General features: G+C 40.8%; 1 protein-coding gene across 4 annotated transcripts in view; it reads right to left on the minus strand.

Annotated features, from left to right (window-relative positions):
* LOC131105031 (mannosyl-oligosaccharide 1,2-alpha-mannosidase IC) overlaps positions 1–23,892 on the minus strand; it is a 163,352-nt gene that overhangs the window by 26,647 nt on the left and 112,813 nt on the right. For all 4 annotated transcript variants that reach the window (XM_058052719.1, XM_058052720.1, XM_058052722.1 and 1 more), the window contains exon 4: positions 22,239–22,319. In XM_058052719.1, coding sequence (XP_057908702.1) covers positions 22,239–22,319 — 81 coding nt within the window. The remainder of the gene's footprint in view (positions 1–22,238; positions 22,320–23,892) is intronic.

Raw genomic sequence — 23,892 nt, forward strand, 5'->3', positions numbered from 1 at the left:
GAGGTCACTCCGCAACAAACAAAACTGAATATATTCTCCATGTTATACCCAAGTGTCACTTGAACAAGCCTACGAAATCGTAGAAAGCAACCAGTAACAAGAGAAAAGGTCCAGCAGGAGTAAAAGAGCCATGGGCATCAGAAGCGCTAACCATGAATCACTTTGACATTTTTCTTCGCAAGACCGGAGCTAGCTGAGGCCCGACGTCTGAAGCTGAGGAAGTCTTGAGGCGGAATATTCTTACTAGAAATCAAGTAATGGTGGTCTGATATTCGTCAAAGATGAAGACCCCGGGGTCGTCTGAGGGATCCTTGCCTCAGCACAAATGTCAGCGCTCATAGATATTGCATAGGTCCCTGCCCTTTTTGATGCTAATTAAAGGCAACTGCTCACCAAGTGCAAGCGTAGAGGATAAAGATGGAGAAGGTAGCGGGTAAAGGTCTATGCCAGGTATGTTGTGATGCAAGAAAGAGTTTTGACAGTTTTATTTGTATTTATGTAGGACATCTACTACATCCTCACATTTGTGGCTAACAGGAGGAAATAAAATCAGGCTCAGGCGTGTGCATCCAATTCCATGGAGAAGGGAGATTGACGCTAAAGCATCAGTCTGAACAGTTTGATGCGTCTCCATCTGTTTCCACAGCCAGATGAGGAGGGGACATGGTAGACAAAACCTGTCCAAAAAAGACAGGCGGAAAACACATTTGTCACATTTGTCAAACTCGGCCGCAGGGACATGGCGAAGTTTTTAGTGCCTGAAAATTCAGGCAAACAACTACACACACAAGGAAAATAGAATTTATGGTGCCCTCTGTGGGTTATTATCAAAATGCTTTGAAAGACATGCTAGCATACATGTAATACAGATAGTAGGGGTGTTCCAATCAGGGTTTGATGCTACCGATCCCAATCATCCATAAATGAAATTGTCTGGTACCAATACCCATACTGATCACATAGGTGAAGTGTAAATAATTAAACGTATAAAATTAGGGGTCACCAAAATACCGATAATGATACTGATACCGATCCTCTACCACCCCTTAAAGTTTTCTATCCATTATACAAATGGTCAATGCTAATTAAGTTCAAAGACGTTTTGCTTGAGGCCGGCCATGTTAGTCAACCATTCATTCATTCATTCATTCTTTTTCTACTGCTTATCCTTATGAGGGTCGCGGGGGTGCTGGAGCCTATCCCAGCTGTCTTCAGGCGAGAGGCGGGGTACACCCTGGACTGGTGGCCAGCCAATCACAGGGCACATATAGACAAACAACCATTCACACTCACATTCATACCTATGGACAAAGTAAATACGATTTTATGGGATCAGACTTGGGGGTTTAATAACACCACTATCATGGTTGTGCTGGAGCCTATCCCAACTGACCTCCGGGCGAGAGGTAGGGGTACACCCTGGACTGGTCGCCAGCCAATCACAGGGCACATATAGACAAACAACCATTCACACTCACATTCATACCTATGGACAATTTGGAGTCGCCAATTAACCTAGCATGTTTTTGGAATGTGGGAGGAACCCGAAGTACAGAAGAACCCATTACTTTCAATATTTAGCTTAAATCAACTCTTTTTCCCCATAACAGACAGGTCACCTTGACTTTATTCCATATTGATTTCCTAATGGAGTTGTCCCTCTATTTTATTTCACCACTGATTTGTTGTCTATATATCCTGAACAGCTCATTTCAACAATTGAAAGGTAGTGTTTATTTGTCTGTTTACACTGCTGTCACATCGGTATACCCCATTAATATCCATGTTTTATACAAGCCGGATAAGCTTCAAGACATATTTAAACATCATTTTGTGATTATTAATAATGCAACTGGCCACTGTGACAATTGTTTTCCACTCATGAGTTTTAGATGCAAACGAGAGCTGAAGAAATCACTCACTGCTTAAAAAAGCTAATACTCTAACACAAGTCATTACACTGCTCATTCTCCACCACCCTTTACAAAACAGGTCATTTCACCTTTTTGCTTCACATTTTGTATTCGAGCCAAGCTGCCAAATGCTCCTTATTTTGTCATTCAAGCGTATAACTCTATTGAATGAATAGATTCCTAACCCTTACTTAGCTAGGCCACTAAGATGCCACAATTTATTACACATCATGAGCAAAGCAGGCTGCAGTTCCAATGAAACGGCTTAAGTCAGGGGTCTCAAACACACAGCTCGCGGGCCAAATGTGGACACTAGTTTGAGGTCCCCGCCTTGATATGAAAGTTTAATGTTAGTGCGGCCCGCGCAAGTTTGATATGGATGCTGTATGGTATCATGTACCCAGAAAAAATTATTACGTTTGATTAATGTTCATGTTAAAGGTTAAATAACTGTTAATAGTTATCCTCCCTGTCCGTGTGGAAGTGGTAAGTTTTTGGCTATTTAAGTTTAAAGGAAATAACTTGAAGGCTACCTTTTAAGTCGCTAGCTCTCTAGTTTGCGAGTTAGCATGTGTCTCAAGACCCTGCAGTTGCGCAATATGTTGTAAATAAAAAGAGTATAAATGTGACTATAGTTGTGTTTTGTCATGTCTACAGGGCTCTAATAATGCTTTGTTAATTTTAATCTGAAAAAAATAATTTGTCTACCCACAAACTATAAGTGGTTTCTTAAGTTTTTATTATTTGCCGTTTTATTATTTATTTATTACTGATTAATTGATTTTCTTTATTCTTGATTTGTTTATTTATTTTTCATCTTATTTTGTGCAGAAAAATAAAAATTAAGATATTTGAGAACAGTGGAATGTTTATCAGAGCTTTTATTGTAGAAAATCAGAACCAAAGCACTGAAAAAGTTAGCATATTTTTCTGTTTTTAATAAATGCGTTTTGTTTTTTTTTGAAAACCTGATGCGGCCCAGCCTTGCCCAGACCCTAGCTCCAGGTAAATTGAGTTTGAGACCCCTGTCTTAAGTTGAGCCCCTCAGTCAAGTTAAAGTGATTTAAAAGAAAAAAAACCACAATAATACAAGGAAAACAACTATCCTTTACTTGAATACTTAATAATAATACTTAACAAATACTAGAAAACACATCAAAGCAATAATAACAAAACAATAAATATGGCAAAACCAGGTCCATTTAGCAATTCAATTCATACAAAACACCCACAATGCCACCAGGGAGGAAATGGCCCCCAGAACCCAAATTTTAAATTCAAATAAAGGCCGCATCATAGCTCCAGACTAAGCAGTCTGTTTGACAGCTGGTCTCTCTGAATATTTTAAAATCTTGGTTAAAAGATTTGGAGAGAAGCTGTGGTGGTTGTAAATGTTTTATTTAACTGTAAGATACACTGTTTGATATGCACATGTAAACTCTTTCCTGTCTGTAGTACAAATTCATGTCACCTGTATGTATTTTTACAGTTGTTCAAATACTTTAGGAAATAGTACAATGCATTAAAATAGTACGAAATGATGGCTGATTTAACGAAATCACGCAAAAGCGGTTGGATTTGTGTTTTTCAGCATGACTTCCTGTTTAGACTTCTATTTAATTATGCCAATTTGTATTGGCATAATTATTATACCGTTCTCCCCGTGCATGCGTGGGTTTTCTCCAGGTACTCCGGTTTCCTCCCACATTCCAAAAACATGCTAGGTTAATTGGCGACTCCAAATTGTCCATAGTTATGAATGTGAGTGTGAATGGTTGTTTGTCTATATGTGCCCTGTGATTGGCTGGCGACCAGTCCAGGGTGTACCCCGCCTCTCACCTCGTGAGGATAAGCGGTAGAAAATGAATGAATGAATAATTATTATGCCCTCTTGTGGCAGCTTTACCATCTGTTTAATGCTGACAGCTGCCAAATTATGACTTCAGTGTCATTTAACTGTGACCTTCTACGTTACCTTGAAAAGTTGGATTTCTTGGAGAAGAAATCATATGAGGGATGGATAACAAACACACAAGGTAGCTACAGATGAACATTTTCAATCTCCTCAGATGAGGCTGAGCATGTAACTTCGGGGCCCCCTGACGGTTTGGGGGCCTGAGGCAACGCTGTCTCCAATTTATTTTCTCAGAGCTTTCTTCAAAACAAACTAGCTAGCTCATACGTACGGTTTCTATTAAAAGCAACAAGGGTGAGTTGTGAAAGTCACCTTGGTGTTAGCACCTAGCCAAGGAAGCAGCAGCAGTCGTCATCCACAGACACATCAACTAATGTCGGAGCCTGAGACGAGCCGGGCAGGATGCCCTGACTTTGTTGGGTCAAAATTCCGGCGCAACATGTCTCTGTCAGAATTACTCAGGCAGCTAAAAACAGCAGCAAACATTGTAATTAAACTTCTCATAAGCTTAACAGTGTTGTAATGTTTGTTTGGTTCATTTGAAATCCACAATGATAAACACAACACAAAATCAAACTAAAGCAAGCGGCATGTGTAGTAGTAATACCCTGAGGTAACAGGAAGCTACGGTAACTTGTACAGCAGCTCTATTGTTGTCATGACGACAAGGCTTTTTAAAAGATGCTGTGAAGAAATTACATAAACTTTGTTATTTATTTACATGTGTGTGCAACTTGTTTCACAAAAAACAAAGTGCGGTCCAGTAAATAATTTGGGATTTATTAATTTTTTAATTTATACTTTTAAGATTTATTAAAACAAATCATCAAATAATTACAAAGGAAGTTGACCAGTCCCATCAATGGTTTAGATATAATTGCATTTATTTTCAGATACAGTATGCAAAATATATCTGATTAATTATTAAGACACTTTTTTACTCGTAGTGACGACAATATGGATCAATATGTATCCCATCTACATTGCGGACTTAGTTTTAGACAACACGGATTTTGACGGTGTAGTTGCAGTCCCAAATGGATCACTGTCATTGCGTTGTGTCTTCTCTCCTTTTTAACTGAATTGCAACCACTTGAATTAGTCCCTCCCCTTTTGCCACGTAGCCATTATGCTGATGATGGAGGGTGATTCAGGTCCATGCTGCACATGCGACCATTGTTTGTAATTTTTTTTAATTAATAAATGTTTCCTTATGCAGTAAATGGTCACTAATTTTTTGTCACGTTTCATCATAATCGAAGTTAAATAATGTCACTTCTATGCATAAATAGAGCATTAGAGGAGACTAATGATAGATTGGGAGCTTTATCAAGCACTAATATCCAAGGTGAACTGCTTCCATTCCCCTATAATGGACGGCTGTTGTGTGTGTGTGACTTGTAAGCTGCTGATGGACGCTGCTTAAACATTGTTTGGCAGGAAAAGAAAGTAATTTCCAGTGGTAATTTGCTGGCGCGGTGGCCAGTCACTCGCCTTGGCTTGCTGTGCTTTGAAGCCGTGGGGGCAGTTTCTTCCTCATGATTGTCTGACAGGAACAAAAAGTCAAGCCTCGTGTTTCCCTTCAGACATCCGGGTTAACGTGATCAATGCAATCATGCATCTGGCACCCGAATCAAAGAAGTGAGACGGCTTCATTAAAGGCGGACGAATTAGCATCCGCCTTTGATTAGCTCACACTGGTATCACTGTGAGCTGTGTCATTCAGCAGCTACAAAAAGGGAATGCAGAACATTCCCTTGGAAGACAACAAGATATAGCTGATTCGATGCAAGAGCTGGAAGCAGAAAGGTCAATTCTCAGATGTAATGGAACATGGTGCAAAATGGAATTGTCGCAATCTGGGCCTCTGAGATCACTTTGGGCCGAAAGAGGAATGGATGGCAAATGAGCGCGGTGGAAGATGTCAAAAGTGGCCATGTTCCAGATTCACTCTGAGGCAATGATGCAGAGAGCGGATGCAATAACCAGCTGATGACATCATCATCAGAGTCATGATACTTTACAGCATATTCGCAATACCAGGAACTATACATCCTAGGAAGTGACATCACTGTTTAGTCTGGTGAACTATGACCTCCAACCTATATTATATTCATTCATTTTCTACCGCTTATCCTCACGAGGGTCACAGGCGTGCTGGAGCCTATCCCAGCTGTCTTCGGGCGAGAGGCGGGGTACACCCTGGACTGGTCGCCAGCCAATCACAGGGCACATATAGACAAACAACCATTCACACTCACATTCATACCTATGGACAATTTGGAGTCACCAATTAACCTAGCATGTTTTTGGAAGGTGGGAGGAAACCGGAGTACCCGGAGAAAACCCACGCATGCAAGGGGAGAACATGCAAACTCCACACAGAGATGGCCGAGGGTGGGATTGAACCTGGGTCTCCTAGCTGTGAGGTCTGCGCGCTAACCACACGACCGCCGTGCAGCCGGCATAATAATTATGCCAATAGAAATTGGCATAATAAAATAGAAGTCTAAACAGGAAGTCATGCCGAAAACAAGGAGAAACACAAATCCAACCACTTTTGCGTGATTTCGTTAAATCATCCATCATTTCGTACTATTTTAATGCATTGTACTATTTCCTAAAGTATTTGAACAACTGTAAAAATATATACATATAGACAAAACAACCATTCACACTCCCATTCATACCTATGGACAATTTGGAGTCGCCAATTAACCTAGCATGTTTTTGGAATGTGGGAGGAAACCGGAGTACCCGGAGAAAACCCACGCATGCACGGGGAGAACATGCAAACTCCACACAGAGATACCCGAGGGGGGAATCAAACCCGGGTCCCCTAGCTGTGTGGCCTACGTGCTAACCACTTGCTCACCATGCAGCCACCTATATCATATTAAAAAGTTTAATTCCCAAAATAAAGACATTATATTGGATAATATAATTTTCATTTAAGACGTCCCTCACTACATCACGGTACGACCATGACTCCCTTGCTCTATCATGGCTTTTCTTAACACTGCATGGAGTCAGCCAAGGAATGTCAGTGTGGAAGTGGTACGCTTTTGGCTTTTTACTTCTTCCCCACTCCGTGTGAAACAATTTCTTAAGCTTATTGCTGTATGCTGACAGGCAGCCATCTCTTAAGTCCCTCCAGTCATGCACAGAGATGTGATGCACAATATGTTAAAGACAAAGAACAATTGGAGTGTAAAGGTGACTATAGGGGTGTTATTTCATGTCTACAAGGCTCTTATAATGGATAAAAATGTATTTAGAAAGTTATAAACAAACTACAAAAATATTCTGTTGATTAACATGAAATTCTACTGTGCAGAAATTCACTTATCGCGGTTGGGTCAGCAATCAACAAGGGACGATTGTTGAGCTGCAACAATTAATCGATGGCTAATCACTTACCCAGTTAATTGACAATTATTTTGGTAATCAGTTTTTTATTTAATTAAGTAAATCAGGGTCTCAAACTCAATTTACTTGGGGGGCACTGGAGTTTTTCCAAAAAAATAAAAATGCATTTATTAAAAACAGAAAAATATACAAACTTTTTCAGTGCTTTGGTTCCGATTTTCTACAATAAAAGCTCTGATAAAACATTCCACTGTTCTCAAATATCTTAATTTTTATTTTTCTGCACAAAATAAGATGAAAAATAAATAAATCAAGAATAAAGAAAATCAATCAGTAATAAATAAACATAATAATAATAAAACAGCAAATAATAAAAACTTAAGAAACCACATATAGTTGGTGGGTAGACAAATTATTTTTTTCAGATTAAAATTAACAAAGCATTATTAGAGCCCTGTAGACATGACAAAACACGACTATAGTCACATTTATACTCTTTTTATTTACAACATATTGCGCAACTGCAGGGTCTTGGGACACATGCTAACTCGCAAACTAGAGAGCTAGCGACCTAAACGGTAGCCTCCAAGTTATTTCCTTTAAACTTAAAAAAGCCAAAAACGTACCACTTCCACACGGATAGGGAGGATAACTGTTAACAGTTATTTAAAACTTTAACATGAACATTAATCAAAGGTAATAATTTTTTCGGGGTACATGATACCATACAGCATCCATATCAAACTTGCGCGGGCCGCACTAACATTAAACTTTCATATCAAGGCGGGGGCCTCAAACTCGTGTCCTGCGGGCCATCGTGTTTGAGACCCCTGAAGTAAATAATCTCAGATTTCAGACTCACAATGTGAATATTTTTTCATTTCCTGAGTCATCCATAAAAGCAGACATATTATATTTGTGTTATTAGTATGATTATTTGTAATATTCTTATTCTAACATAGCTGCATCAGTGCACAGTGTAAAGTGTAATTCCCTCTCACATTGTGGTTCCTTGCTGTCATGCAAGTGGTAAAAATGACACAAACCACCTAAGCAGAGTCTGGACTGACTGATAAAGCGCCCTCCTGCACACATGTAAAAAAAAAACCTGTTCAGTTGAGTTAATACCTGTCTTAATACGTGCATCCCCACTTGGGAACAGGGCCAGAAGCGTGTGGCTTAAGCCCGTGTGCATATTAACCCACATATCACACTCCTTTTCACCTCACACACTTCCAGAATGCACCGTAATCCTATTTCCAACCACATCAAATGACAGGTACACGTTCCGGGAGGCCTCTATGAGTGTTAATATCATACAATCCCCTTTGTAAAGTTTGACGTGCATCTTCACTTTAGCCCTCACTGGGAAAGCAGCACTGAGGTAGGAAAGCAAGGCTTTGGAAGGTAGCTTGACAAGTAAACACCAGGGTCCGTATTCACAAATGTTACGACCCGGCTGGCTTAACATAAAATGGAAGAGGTCCCAAACTCCCTCCAGTCCCAAATACCACATTACCACACTAAAGAAAAAATGTACAAATCTTTGGACATAGCATCGTAACACAAAGCATCCTAAGGCTTAAAGTAGCTCTTAGTGATGTCACTCTTGGAAAAAATCTTTTTTCTTAAATGTTTTACATGCTAAGATAAAAGTTAATCACAAAGCATCTTAGGCCTTAAGAGAGCTCCTAAAGCAGTGGTGAGGAGGGCTTTTAAGAAGCCTCAGAGTGGCGTAAACAGACAAGATGGCAGAACGCCAGGAGGAGAAAGAGAGACATACAGTAGATAAAGAGATAAGGAGAGAATATAAAGTGCAATAGATTTGTCTATATTTTTCATGGAAATACCAAAAACTAATTAACAAACAGGGGCTGCACAATGAGTGGTTAGTGCACAGTTACGAGACCCGAGTTCGATTCCACCATCCGGCATCTCTGTGTGGAGTTTGCATGTTCTCCCCGTGCATGCGTGGGTTTTCTCCGGGTACTCCGGTTTCCTCCCACATTCCAAAAACATGCTAGGTTAATTGGTGACTCCAAATTGTCCATAGGTATGAATGTCACCTGTATGTATTTTTACAGTTGTTCAAATACTTTAGGAAATATTAAAATATAACATTAAAATAGTACAAAATGATGGATGATTTAACGAAATCATGCAAAAGCGGTTGGATTTGTGTTTCTCCTTGTTTTCGGCATGACTTCCTGTTTAAACTTCCATTTTATTATGCCAATTTCGTGTGGTTAGCACGCAGACCGCACAGCTAGGAGACCCAGGTTCAATCCCACTCTCGGCCATCTCTGTGTGGAGTTTGCATGTTCTCCCCGTGCATGCGTGGGTTTTCTCCGGGTACTCCGGTTTCCTCCCACATTCCAAAAACATGCTAGGTTAATTGGCGACTCCAAATTGTCCACAGGTATGACTGTGAGTGTGAATGGTTGTTTGTCTATATGTGCCCTGTGATTGGCTGGTGACCAGTCCAGGGTGTACCCTGCTTCTCGCCCCAAGACAGATGGGATAGGCTCCAGCATGCCCGCGACCCTCGTGAGGATAAGTGGCAGAAAATGAATGAATGAATGAATATTTAACAAACACCAAACTGTCTACATGTGCAATATTATTTATTCATTTTAACATCACTCTACTGTTAAATACCTTCAGTGTTTACATTTATTATAATTTCTTACATACTTGGTCACTTCTTACTTCTCACTTTATAGTAGTACATTTCATAGTACATTGTCTTTTCTGTATAGGTGTTTGGTATTCTGTGATTTTCTGCTGCTGTACCAATATTCATTTTACTTTCATTACAAGGAGCATTTTCTCTTTCTTTTTTGGTCTTTCCCCCCCAACCAATCACAGCTCTTAGAAGACTGCACCATACCTAGCAACGAGGCCAACAACACCTCCTCACAAAGATTAAGTTCTGTCCCTTCCTTGCTCAGAGTCGCTCTCACAAAGTTCCTTTAATCACTCTTAAGCTAAGATTCCTTAGCTTCGATTCCTTCCTTCCTTACTCTGAGAAGCTTTGTGAAAACGTGGCTCCGGAGTTTTCATTAAAAAACTCCAGAAAACACTCAACGACCTTTAAAGATCCCTCCCCTATCATGCAAAAGTGACTTTTTAATCCTCCTTCATTTGATTGCTTGAATTTTCAAAGAAGCGTGCGGCTTATTCATAGTTTTGTCTGGATGACTAGGAGCAACTGAAGACTGCTTAATCAATACTAGACTATAAAAGATAATGATGCGACTGTAAAAACAAATACACTTCATATAATTCTTGTCGGATTTCTCGATTTAGTTCACGCCTTATTGGTTTGCATGATGCAACAAAAACAAATACACCAAAATCTCCAAATAAATCTGAGGTGCATCGGCCAAGAACCACCTAAAGATAATAACGATTTTCTGAGTGTGGGAACTCGAGCATGGGAGCGCCGGTAAACCCTGGCTGGGAAATGGAGGCTTACACCTTGCATTTGACAGCCTATTTGACGCACTATTAAATACCTCCACCAGGATCCCGTGTTTCCATCAGGAGATTCCGTGTATCTCGGGGCAGAGCACAGTTTGAGCTAGGCAACATCAGGGCAACAATGCTCTTGTGTAGCTGAAAATTGCTTGGAAAAAAGAACATTTGTGCTTCCTTGCAATTAGAGAGCACAGCGTGCCGGAGTGGAGATATTTTGTCAGGCGTACCAGCAAACTGAAAGGCAGGCTTTAAATAAAGCACCTTTGTAGCTCCTATAGAACAACTGGAAAACCCTTATATTCTTTAGGATATCGTAAAAGTAATAAAATTAATAAAAATAAATAACAGTTGTCCCTCACCCTTTATCAGGAAGACTAGATTCCAGGGGTGTGGAGCCGGAGCCGGAGCCGGAGCCGGAGCCACTCGGAGCCACACGATTTGCCCGGAGCCGGAGCCGGAGCCGGAGCCACTCTGACTTTGTGGCTCCTGTGGCTCCGACCTCCGAAACTCGAATCATTCCATTCCGCCTTACGCAAGGACGGATAACCACTTCATGAACGCGTGCTGGTGCTGCAATGTTCGCAAAAAATGCGACACGTTGCATTATAAAGTCTTTCTCAGGGCTTCTCATAACAATGTGCTTACCAGTGAGCATTCAAGGGGGTCGCTGGTCAGTGGTCACTGGTCAGGCACGTCTGTAATTGGTTGCGTCCAAGGACGTCGCCAGGTATTTTCGGTTGGAGGTGCAGGTCTCTGTGAAAGGGCCCAAAACACTTAAAAGGCCCAAAGTAACCGGCTACAAAAACCTAAAACTGATCGGAATTAGGCCACTATTTTTGGGAAAGGGCCCATTTAATGAACAAAACAAAAATGAAAAGCTTTTTTAACGTACATTTAGCTCTCGGTTGGGGGTGCAGCTGCACCCCCTGCACCCCCTGTGGCGCCGTCCTTGGTTGCGTCGTCCGTCGTGGCGGCGGCGCGTCGTTCCCACGGTAGCCCCTCCCCATTTCGGGGGAGATGTGTCTCGCATGTCAGTTCGCCTCGCAAACACCCTCTTCGGTGACGGATGCAGTGCATGAGATGAACAATCTCGGACGACTGAAGGGAAAAGACGTCTGGAGCATCATCGGCAAGTACCCAGCGGCCGTTCAGACGACCAGCCTCGCCCTGGCCGCTCTACCCACGACACAAGTGTCAGTCGAACGGCTGTTCTCGGCCATGAAACTTCTGCTAACGGACCTTAGATCCCGGATGAAGGAAGACATCGTGGAGGCAATGCTCCTCATACGTTCCAATGAGTAAAACGCGAGTGCTTGCAGTGAGAGATGCATGATGTGAAAAGTTCTGAGTTGCTGTGAAAGCCAATGACTCACTTTTACGTCTTTCCCATGTTTTAGCGATTTTGGGCAACATGGTTCCATTTTTCTGTAAAGATGTGTTGGTTAATACAAAATACATTCGATGAGAAAAGAAAAGGCTGTTTTTGCTTGCTCAAAACCGTTAAAATGCGCTATAAGTTACTCTTTAACTTGGTGAAAAATAGACCTAGCCGGAGCCGGAGCCGGAGCCGGAGCCACAAGGAGCCACACCATTTTGCCCGGAGCCGGAGCCGGAGCCGGAGCCACAAAAATTGATGTGGCTCCACACCCCTGCTAGATTCAATACAAAACTACACTTATATTTTGTAAGTTACATTAGAATAGTAACTCCGATACTATTAGTATTTTAAAATGATATTTTAAATATTTTTGCTGCTACCACTACTACTACTACAGAATATAACAAGTATGAAGAAAATCTACTGGAGTTGAGTTGATAAAGCGTCCTCTGCAATCTTCTCAGCCTTATCATAGAGTGAAAAAAAAAAGAAAGTTCTCCTCCCATTCTGTGTGGAAGTGGTAAGTTTTTGGCTTCAAAAGTTTAGAGGAAATAAATTACTAGCTAATTGGTTAGCTCACTAGCTTGTAAGCTCACCGACATGTTAGTTCATTGGCTCCATTTCGAGTTCCTGCAGTAATGACGTAAACAATGAGTGTAAAGGTGACCATAAGTGTGTTATTTCATGTCTGCAGGGCCCTAATATTGATTTTAAAAAAAACATAAAACAGATTTTCTATGCTCTAATGACGAAAGATATTCAATTTATTAATATCAAATAGTAGCGTATATATGGTGGAAATTAATTTATCTTGGTCAGGTCTGGAACCAATTAAGTACTATAAATGAGGGACGATTGCAGTCAGTCACATTGCAATACTACTACTACTGTTAGTATTTTTTTAATTATTGTTATTATTTCTACTACTACAAGCAATAATAATAATTGTAATTGGTGGGTGGAGGTGGGGCCGGTAGCATACACACAGATTGTATAGAAATTAAATTACTAGAGTGCAATATATGGTTTCTATTTTTCATTGTACTTTTCTTAAAAGCAATATTAAAATCTCATCTCGTCCTTCTAGACCCAATCTTGTGTATCGTGACACCCCTACTTATTTCTTTATTCATTCGTTAATCTTTTACCTAATTAATCTCAACCGATTACGTGATTAATTAGTGACTCTACAACACATACTGCATGTACCGTACGTATGCGGTTGTATCAAGTCGTCCTACATCCCATTGGGCAATACCACATTGCAAATGAGACATTCATATTCATAGTTAAAACCAATTACCATATTTCAGATTGAAAAGAAAAATGAGGGCTTTGTGAAGAACCCGTGTGTGCTTCTTCTCTCTGAGAAGGCTTTGTGCGGGGACCACCCCTTGCTTGCGTTTGAAAAATACCACCAAGAAGAAATGTATTGTAATACGGGCACACAGTTTGGACGGGATTGGATTAGCGCTTTGGCTTTGATCATTTCAAATACCCGCTGAAATAAATCAAAAACTTTTTCAACATATGAAATAAATAACATGTGAAATAATGAGACGACACCATGGTGTAACTCTTCTACTCCTGAACCGCTTTTCCGACAAATACACCCCATGACGGCACTGTTATGAAACTGTTGAAGTCTGACACCCAAGTCAACATACCAAATGACCAGGAAAAAGAATCAAACAAGTTCTACCGATCACTCCAAAGTCAATAAGTCAAACGACTTATCGTGATGACTCCCTTATCTTGTTGCTATTCCCGGAAAATGGAAAACGGTACAAACATGGATTACAGCAACAAGAACATGAAGGAGATAAAACTGTGTGGAAAGTTTGAGCAGCAAACCCAATTTTGTGTCCAGTTTCTTTGATTGACAGTAGAAGAACAGTTTGCCAATGGTGAGATGGGGGCGGGGGGCTTCATTAGCCAAGCTCCCAGCCAAGGGGACATGCTCTGCAGCCATAATGATACATTAAAGTCAGGATGGGGACTATTTGTTGGTGAATGAGCGCTCAGAGCGGCCATCCCAACCCGGACGCTCATCCATCCTTCCCTATCATCGCCTCCTGCCCCCCCACTCCCACTAAGAAGCCGTCCCATTAGCTAATTGCGCTACAGAGAATAGGACTATTCCGATCAATCACTGTCTCCGCCCCGGGATGCAGCTAATGTCTGAATTGAAGAACGAGATCTGCCTGGAGACTGGATGGTCCACAAGGAAGGAGCTTTGACATCACGTTGGTGAATAATTAAGGAATGAAAGATTTCATTCATTATTTATTTAAATTGATTTCCAAGTGTGCAATCTTTCCCTGTCCCCAAATTAATGTGCTATTTATGCATTTAATTGATGGCCACTGTAGCTTCATGAAATAAACACACTTCATTACATCCAGAATGGGGGGGGTATGTGGCGGTGAAGTTTGTGCTATATGCTCCATCTGACTACACCATTAATGAGCTGAGACTCAATAAAGATGATGAAATAGGACTTTTTTGCTGCCTCTGGAGGAAGTGAATTGAATCACTGCAGTCGTCAACAATTTTTGCTCTTCTGGCCTCGGATTGTTTGGTATGAGGCTGCAACCCAATGTGACGTTTTCTGAAGCATATCGTATTAAATGTTCAGCACCCAGAGTGGTATGGGTGTAACTATACGCCGTAATCACGGTTCTGATCATTTGGGGTACTATTGGGAAACAAAATGCCATATCGACTGAAAAACAACTGCACACTGCTTTCATCTTGGAGAGCATTTTTTTTTAACCTTCGAGGTACTGTTTTTTGGAGTTCCACAAAAAGACAATATAAACCTGAAAAGGCTTTTGACAGACGCTGAATTGAAGAAGAAAAAAAGTGAAGGACGTCGATGCCATAAGGCCGCCATTGTTAAGACCGTTCGAAGTCCCATTTTATTTGATTGGTTTGGCCTTTGCCACCATCTTCCTGAAAGGCATCGCTTGTAGGAAAACTGTTTCATCCGCCTCACAACAGGACCTCTATTGTGGCGGCGCTCATTAGGGCAGGTGGCAAAGCTTGCTGACTGTGTGATAAAAAGACGCCACGACTACTGGATGTCCACCAACACATTTAAACCACACTAGCTCCTCGATTATGCAAATGTAATTTCTTTCATGTTCCAACAGTCAGTATGTGTACCTAGAGCTGGTTGATGAGCACAAAATGTGAGAAAATGTATCATCTCCCTTTTCCAAATATTTCAACTTCTAAAATAATATTTGTAAATTTCTTCTTGTAATTCATTTATTCATTCATTCATTTTCTACCGCTTGTCCTCATGAGGGTCATGAGGGTGCTGGAGCCTATCCCAGCTGTCTTCGGGGGAGAGGCGGGGTACACCCTGGACTGGTCGCCAGCCAATCACAGGGCACATATAGACAAACAACCATTCACACTCACACTCACATGGTGGACCACTCAACCACCATCCAGCCTTATTCTTGTAATATAATTCTTTATTCCAATATTATAAGTTCTCCCCACTCTAATTTGTTAGAAAATTTATTGCAAAGTATTTCACCTCTATTGCTACTAAAATGACATAACTTTCCCTCATGTTGCAAGTTTATTTTCATTTAATTGTGACCTTTTTAGCTCTTAATATTTAGACTTTGTTCAAGTAAAATTACAGCTGTTTTAACTCCATGTCTGCTGTTTTTTTTATTTTCAAACTATTTAAACCTTCTTCTTGTTTTTCTCATCAATTAAATTTTATTCACATAATATTTGACTTTATTCTCTCTATTTATGTGGTATTACAACTTGAATATCTAAATTTTATGCTACGAAAATGTTATTTCTCCTCATAACATTATGATGTTCTCGTCGAAATTACGCCTTTTTGTCTCTTACAGCTTTTTTCTCTTATATCTTGGACTTTTTGTCTTGTAAAATAATGCTGGTTTTTCCTTTTTTCTTAAATTTTTTTGTTAAATTCCATTTTAGAATGTGTGGCGAGCCAATAAAAAAAAACAGCCATGGGCCACTTATGCCCCCTAGGCCACACTTTGGACACCCCTTTGTATGTGATACGGTATATGGCATCTATTACTTCCAACAAGTGCAGAATGTCCATATAAAAAGTGGATCAAGTTCACTATTGTCCGTCTTGGCTAACCTCAGGATCCAGACTATGAACATTTACCAAGCAGCTTTACCAACTGTTATCCATAAGTAATGTAATGATTCTAGAACTTTGAAGATGTCTGTATGACATGTATGCTAGCCCGTGCATCATTTCTGTCCTATTGTTCCTGTATATCTGATGGAGATGAAGACTTGCAGTTTGTTTATGTAATGAATATCAATTTGTTGTGCGCTGGGAATTGAGGTCAGAGCAGAACAAACATACGTACAGGACACAAAAAGATCGAGCCTACAAACAAAACAGCGATACACGTAGCTTATTAGTAACATCAACAAAACGTTAACAAAACATCAATGCCAAACAACTCCAAAGTTTGAATCCTCTTTAGAAAGTTCCACAAGAGGGTGTTGTAGTCTTCGTCTTTTAATGAGACGGTCATCTGTCCAATGTGACTGGCGCTTCATTGTTTGCACTCAGCCTTCAAGAGCTTTCACATCTAAAGCTTTTTTTTTTTTTGTAATCTGAAAAAAAAAAAAACAATTTGGCCTTGGCAACATATTGCACGTCTGCGAAGCCTCCTTTCGTCGCATCCAAATTGCTCTCAGACACTCATTAGTAATTTTCTAGCCGCTTTCTGGCTGCATGTTTGTCTTTCGTTGTCTTTCATGCTCCTGCTGGGCCTCGTTGCTCTTTTCCGTCCCTCCCATCTGTCTATCTATGTTTCTACGACTACGTTAGTAATTGCTAAGATAGGGAAAAAAGGGGCAGGATTAAATAAGCTTTGACTCCTTTTCAAACAACTTGAACTGTAGAAATTATCTTTGAATACAATTCATTAAAATGCACGACTAATGAACATGTGTAGTTACTGCCAACATTTATGTTCATTTTTGTGTTTACTTATTAGCCGGTTTATGAAAATACTAATTAGTCCCAAACTTTTACAAGGTGTTCGGCACAGAGCAAAGTGAAGATTCTGTTATATATATTTTTTAGATCATGCACCCCTTTTAATGATGATAAGACATATTCAAGCTCACTGTTCTCAATGGAGTACCATTCTAGTTTCACAAGCTCTGTTTTTACGTTTACTGGAAGGACAACACCAAGCTGACTTGAAGAAGACAGCTGGAGATGCTGTCACTCTCCTGCTGTTTACCTGCGTAAATAAAACATGTGGTACGTCTCCGTGACTGACAGGTGACAGCCACGGCCACTGCCAGTTAGTCTTCCCACAGTAAACATCTGCTTGTTATGCCATAAAAGTAGTCAGAAACCTTGGATGGATGGATGGATGGATGAATGGATGGAGTACCAGGAAGCCAGCAAGGCGTATGGTACTCAAAAAAGTATCACATAGTTTTCTATCTAACTACTGACATTAAAATACATTTTGAAAATTATTATCTCAGCATCAGCATTACCAGCTGTGGCTGTAGGCAACGTTGATGTAATTTGTCATTAACAGTGAATCATGAGTGGTTAGTATCCGGTAGCTTGAGATAACTCTGCATGCGCTTTAAAATTATGGTGTGCAACTTGTTGTAGTGTTGTCTCAGCATCAGCATTACCAGCTGTGGCTGTAGGCAACGTTGATGTAATTTGTCATTAACAGTGTATCATGAGTGGTTAGCATCCGGTAGCTTGAGATAACTCTGCATGCACTTTAAGATTATGGTGTGCAACTTGTTGTAGTGTTGTTTAGTATAAACTCATCGGCCGTATTAATTCCTAAGAGTTTGCCTCTTAGTACAATAACAACATTGGTTCTGAAGAGTTTTCTCTTCTGCTTTTTCATGCACCCCAAATCATTTTTAAAAATGTCCTTTTCACCACATTTGTGTGACACAGTATGTTATAACAAGTGAGCTTTTGTTTAGTAAGTGGCTTCTGCATTATGGTACGAGGATATAGCGCCACCTACTGCTTTGCCACAGACTCGCCATCCGACAAAGGCATTTGCATCTTTTGTTTCACTCCATTGGTATGCACCGAGCAGGCAAAATGTGTTTTGGAAAAAATTCTCCCGTACGTGTGCAGACTGATCATCAAGAGAGCGCCTCTTTACTCTTCTTCACCTCTCACAATCATATTCCTCATCTCGGCATCTCATCTTTTCCCCTCACATATGACCACACGCCTTCCCGGCTCTACGCCGACGCCATCACAGCTTGGGCTCGGCACCCCGTGGGCAATTTTCACACGAAGCTGATTGAATTCATGTGTCTTGCGCCCCTCTTCTTCTCCTTCCTTGCTAAAACAGAAAGAAGCAACTATGCAAAGCGAGGCTGGAGAATCAAGCGCACGGAGAAGACAGAGGCGGCAGGGAATTGAGGTCGATTATGTGGAGACAAAAGGAAAAGCTCAAACAGTATATAGAAGCATGACTTTTCCCCATTGTTGAGCGTTCCATGCACAATTTCTACAAGCACTGTGATGTCCAGCAACTGGCGTTACCATCTGCCAGAGACCAGAGACACTAATGGTGGATCAGGTAGCAGCAGTAGAGGTTATTGATACATCTCTCAGGAAGGCTCCATCTTGAAGGTCGTGTACATTCAGAAATAATCGGAGTTAAGGCAAGATAATTAGCCGTACAGGGATGGGATGAGATGTATGGCCAAGGCTGAAGGCTGGGGAACATCAACAAACATAGATGGTTTCCACTGGGAACACAAATTATAAAGCACATTTGTACTTCACTTTTCATCAATAACCCTTTAGGCGCGTCGTTTGTTTCAGTTCTGACATCACTAGTTCAAAGGGTTGGAGCTGGAAAATGGTCAGAAATAAAAACATACTGTAAATTTGAAAAATCATCAGTATGACCCCACATTTCTAAATTTACTCAACAAATGTTCACATTATGATGTCACCTGGCTCGGAATTTGCCGGATCGCTGTCTCCATGATACTGGCTCATCAAAATGTCTGACCCACTTGCGATATTCTTCCTCATCTCTCAAGCAAACCCAGCCATCATCATCACCACTTGTAGCAAAATCTTCAACACCACTGCTGGCTGCACCGCCATTATTACTGCTATTATTACATGGGTATCTCGCGATCTACGTATTATACCAGTGAATATTGGCATTCATCCAAGTCATATTCTCAGGTCATAGCTACAATAAGTATTAGTCGTGTATTTTTAGCACAGGAGTCTCCTGTGGATTGTACCATGAACACTGTTATTTCAGTGTTTTCAGTTCAATTCCACCCTCGGCCATCTCTGTGTGGAGGTTGCATGTTCTCCCCGTGCATGCATGGGTTTTCTCCGGGTACTCCGGTTTCCTCCCTAATTCCAAAAACATGCTAGGTTAATTGGTGACTCCAAATTGTCCATAGGTATGAATGTGAATGGTTGTTTGTCTATATGTGCCCTGTGATTGGCTGGCGACCAGTCCAGGGTGTGCCCCGCCTCTCACCCGCAGACAGCTGGGATAGGCTCCAGAAAATGAATGAAAATGAATGAATGAATGAATGTTTATTTACTTCACGGCCCGCAGGCAAAAGCCACAACAGATTTTAGTGTTGCACACAGAGCTACCCATCCAAAAGTCCTTGGGAGCGCTTGGGAGTGTGACCAATCACAGCGCAGTGGTGTACTTCGAGGAGGGCCGTGGGTAGAGTAAATTGAGGATAATTTGGGTCGGAAGCAGGAAGTCATAAGAAATACTACACAAAGTGGTGCAGAATCTGGAAGGTCTAGAAAGCTTTCTGTGCTGGTTATCATGTGTAGCTGCTCTATAGGAGTCCACAACTCAATACAAAGCACCATAAATCAGCATAATACGTACCCGCTGCATGTTTATGCTAACTTTATGGCAGCTTTGGGAACCTCACTCCATTACACTAGTAATGAAATCTGTTGTGTTTCTATTGCTTTACCAACTGCACAATATATAACCTTATTGATACAAGTGTCAAATTGGTCATATTGGAAAATCAAGCCCTGTATGATATCCAATATGAACGTCAACAAGGAAAGATACTCATGGGTAGTACATGTTATTCAAGCTATAAGCACATATTGCTATATATAATGCATCTAACCAGAGCCTCTACTTAAGTATACTCTTCAATGTATTCTGCTACAGCATACAGCACGTGGTTATATTCATGCCAACCTGCTCGGCGTACAAATCAATGTCCATTAAAGCCACGAGAGACATTTCTCACTGCACGGCCTCACCATTAGCTCATTCACATTCAGCCTTGTTAAAAATAGTCCACCTACAGTGTGGGTCGGGGGAGAGCTTTGCTGCAGAGAGACGCTCATTACAGTGACACGCTGACCTCCAGTGACTTCAGCGCTCAGGAATAATGAAGGGTTTGTGATGTGAGCAATCTTCAAGGTTCTACTGAGCAAGACATTTTAGGTAAGGATGCACCGTATCACACCTGGATGATGTCCAAATGAAAACCACAGGCCTTCACGCTTCTTCACCGGAGTAACAATGTCGTCTTTAAGATCGCCAGAGTGAGAGTTTTCCAAGAAAAGAGAACCTGACACACTTTTCCCAACAGGGTTTCAACATAAGAGCTGCTGCATTCACACTTTGGCAATTTCACACTGTGGCTTTGACGCAATACGAGGACATATGAACTTGAAAAGAAAGAAAAACAGAGGCAGGCAACAGCATGTTTTCATTGATTAGCAGTGTGGAAAATAGTGGCCGGCTGAGGAACAATATACGCACTTTAACCCCAAACAACTTGAGTCAGAGACCCTTCAAAACCCTGTGCTTGCTTGGAAATACAGTATCTCACAAAAGTAAGTACATTCCTCCCACTTAGCAACAGTATCTTCTCAGGGAACAAAGTAAACTTGCATATACTTTAAGAGTAGTGTACAGTTTATATATCAGCGGTCTCTAATACGCGGCCCGCGGGCCAAATGTTTGAGGCCCCCGCCTTGATATGAAAGTTTAATGTTACTGCGGCCCGCGCAAGTTTGATATGGATGCTGTATGGTATCATGTACCCAGAAAAAATTATTACGTTTGATTAATGTTCATGTTAAAGGTTAAATAGTAACTGTTAATAGCTATCCTCCCTATCCGTGTGGAAGTGGTAAGTTTTTGGCTATTTAAGTTTAAAGGAAATAACTTGAAGGCTACCGTTTAGGTCGCTAGCTCTCTAGTTTGCGAGTTAGCATGTGTCTCAAGACCCTGCAGTTGCGCAATATGTTGTAAATAAAAAGAGTATAAATGTGACTATAGTCGTGTTTTGTCACGTCTACAGGGCTCTAATAATGCTTTGTTCATTTTAATTTGAAAAAAATAATTTAATAATTCTACCCACCAACTATATGTGGTTTCTTAAGTTTTTATTATTTGCCGTTTTATTATTATTATTATATTTATTTATTACTGATTGATTGATTTTCTTTATTCTTGATTTGTTTATTTATTTTTCATCTTATTTTGTGCAGAAAAATAAAAATATTTGACAACAGTGGAATGTTTTATCAGAGCTTTTATTGTAGAAAACCAAAGAAAAAAAGTTTGTATATTTTTCTGTTTTTAATAAATGCGTTTTTTTTTTTGGAAAACCTGATGCAGCCCAGCCTTGCCCAGACCCTAGCTCCAGTGGCCCCCAGGTAAATTGAGTTTGAGACCCCAGATATATATGGTGGTCGGGTGGCAGTTTTCAAACATAATGAGACCGAACACGCCTCCAAGATGACAACTGACTTGCTGAGGAAGCTGAAGGTGAAGATGATGGTCAAGTATGTCTTAATATTGACATCATTTTGACATGTTCACTATGGGGTGCACTCACTTGTGTTTCTAGCTATTTCGACAGTAATGGCTGTGTTGACTTATTTTCAGTGAATACTAAGTCTATATTGCTATACAAGCTATATACTGACTACTCCAAAGTAAATCTGAGTATACTTTCTATAGTGTTGTCCCTTGACAAGATAATGACAATATTTTACGCAGGTATCATAAATTCACACAAAAAGCTTTTCATCAGTAAAACTGCAAGAGGTTGAGAAAGGAAGAGGAAGGAAAGATCTCGGCGGAATGGAAGGATAACAGACATCTATTAATCTCACCTCCTCTCCTGTCAGATAGTACGCCGACAGCAGCCCACCGACGTAACGGATGTTCACCTCAAAGAGCGACGCTTCGCCGTTCTGTGGAGGGAGAGAAAGCGAGAGAGAGAGTAAAAACAAGAGTACTTTACAGACAATCATCTCATGAATAGGAGGAATGGCGTTCCAGAGGAATGGAACTAGCCTGTAGAGTTGTACAAACGATGCATTTACGGGCTCATCTTCTGGATAATGACAACCACTCTCCCTTTAAACTATCTTGAAATGTACACAGTGGGGTTTTTTTCCACTGAAATGTTGTTAGTCCAAGTCGAAGTGTGTTCACTGGGTGTCAAGAGCATGCCAAAGCAACGGGGGGTGCTAGTCTGGCCAAACATTCATTTATTCATTCATTCATTTTCTACCGCTTATCCTCACGAGGGTTGCGGGGGGTGCTAGAGCCTATCCCAGCTGTCTTCGGGCAAGAGGCGGGGTACACCCTGGACTGGTCGCCAGCCAATCACAGGGCACATATAGACAAACAACCATTCACACTCACATTCATACCTATGGACAATTTGGAGTCACCAATTAACCTAGCATGTTTTTGGAATGTGGGAGGAAACCGGAGTACCCGGAGAAAACCCACGCATGCACGGGGAGAACATGCAAACTCCACACAGAGATGGCCGAGGGTGGAATTGATCTAAGGTCTCCTAGCTGTGAGGCCTGCGCACTAACCACTTGACCACCATGCAGCCTTCTTCTTGTAATATAATGCTTTATTCCCATAATATTATAAGTTCTCCCCATTCGAATTTGTAAAAATTTATTGCAAAGTATTTCACCTCTATTGCTACTAAAATGACATAACTTTCCCTCATGTTGCAAGTTTATTTTCATTTAATTGTGATTTTTTTAATTGTGAAAACCCACGCATGCACACTCCACCCACGCATGCACTGGAGAACATGCAAACTCCACACAGAGTTGGCCAAGGGTGCAATCGAACTTAGGTCTCCTAACTGTATGGCCTGTGTGCTAACCACTCGTCCACCACACAGCCCAGCCTACCATTTATTGGAAAAAAATAACAAAAAACCTGGCATTTGTCAATGGCATCCCACCTCTGTTTTGGCTTTGATGGTACTGCCAAAGCTGGAAAATTGTGTGGTTGACGGCCATGTTTTTTCAACCCATCTTGCTCAAAATTTAAGCACACTTGCTTGTCAGTCCCCTTAAAATGTGTACCAAATGTGGTGGTGATTGGACAAAACACCCTAAAGCTATACTGGGTGTTTACATTTCAAGTGGATCCAACTTTTGTGGGTTTAACCAAGTGGGGCTTTTATCAACACACCAGGAGTGAATGGTTTACCAGATTTCCACCCTTTTGTGTGCAGTGGTTCAGGAGTAAACTTGCCAAAACAAACACACATCATTTTTCATGACTTTGTGTATCCTGCATGTAAAAAACTCAAACACTCATAGACTTTCTAAAACCATTTCACATTAAAAAACATACATAAAAAATAGTCTTAGGATTGATAGAAATGTATGAGCTACATGGAAATCAATGATCTTTGATAACCAAATAGAATTACCACTTTAGAGCCTCTTTATCACAACAAAAACAATCAAAGTTCTAACTTTAAAGAACTTGGCAATATTTTGG

This window comes from Doryrhamphus excisus, chromosome 17 (genome assembly GCF_030265055.1).
Source record: "Doryrhamphus excisus isolate RoL2022-K1 chromosome 17, RoL_Dexc_1.0, whole genome shotgun sequence".
Classification (NCBI taxonomy): Eukaryota; Metazoa; Chordata; class Actinopteri; order Syngnathiformes; family Syngnathidae; genus Doryrhamphus; species Doryrhamphus excisus.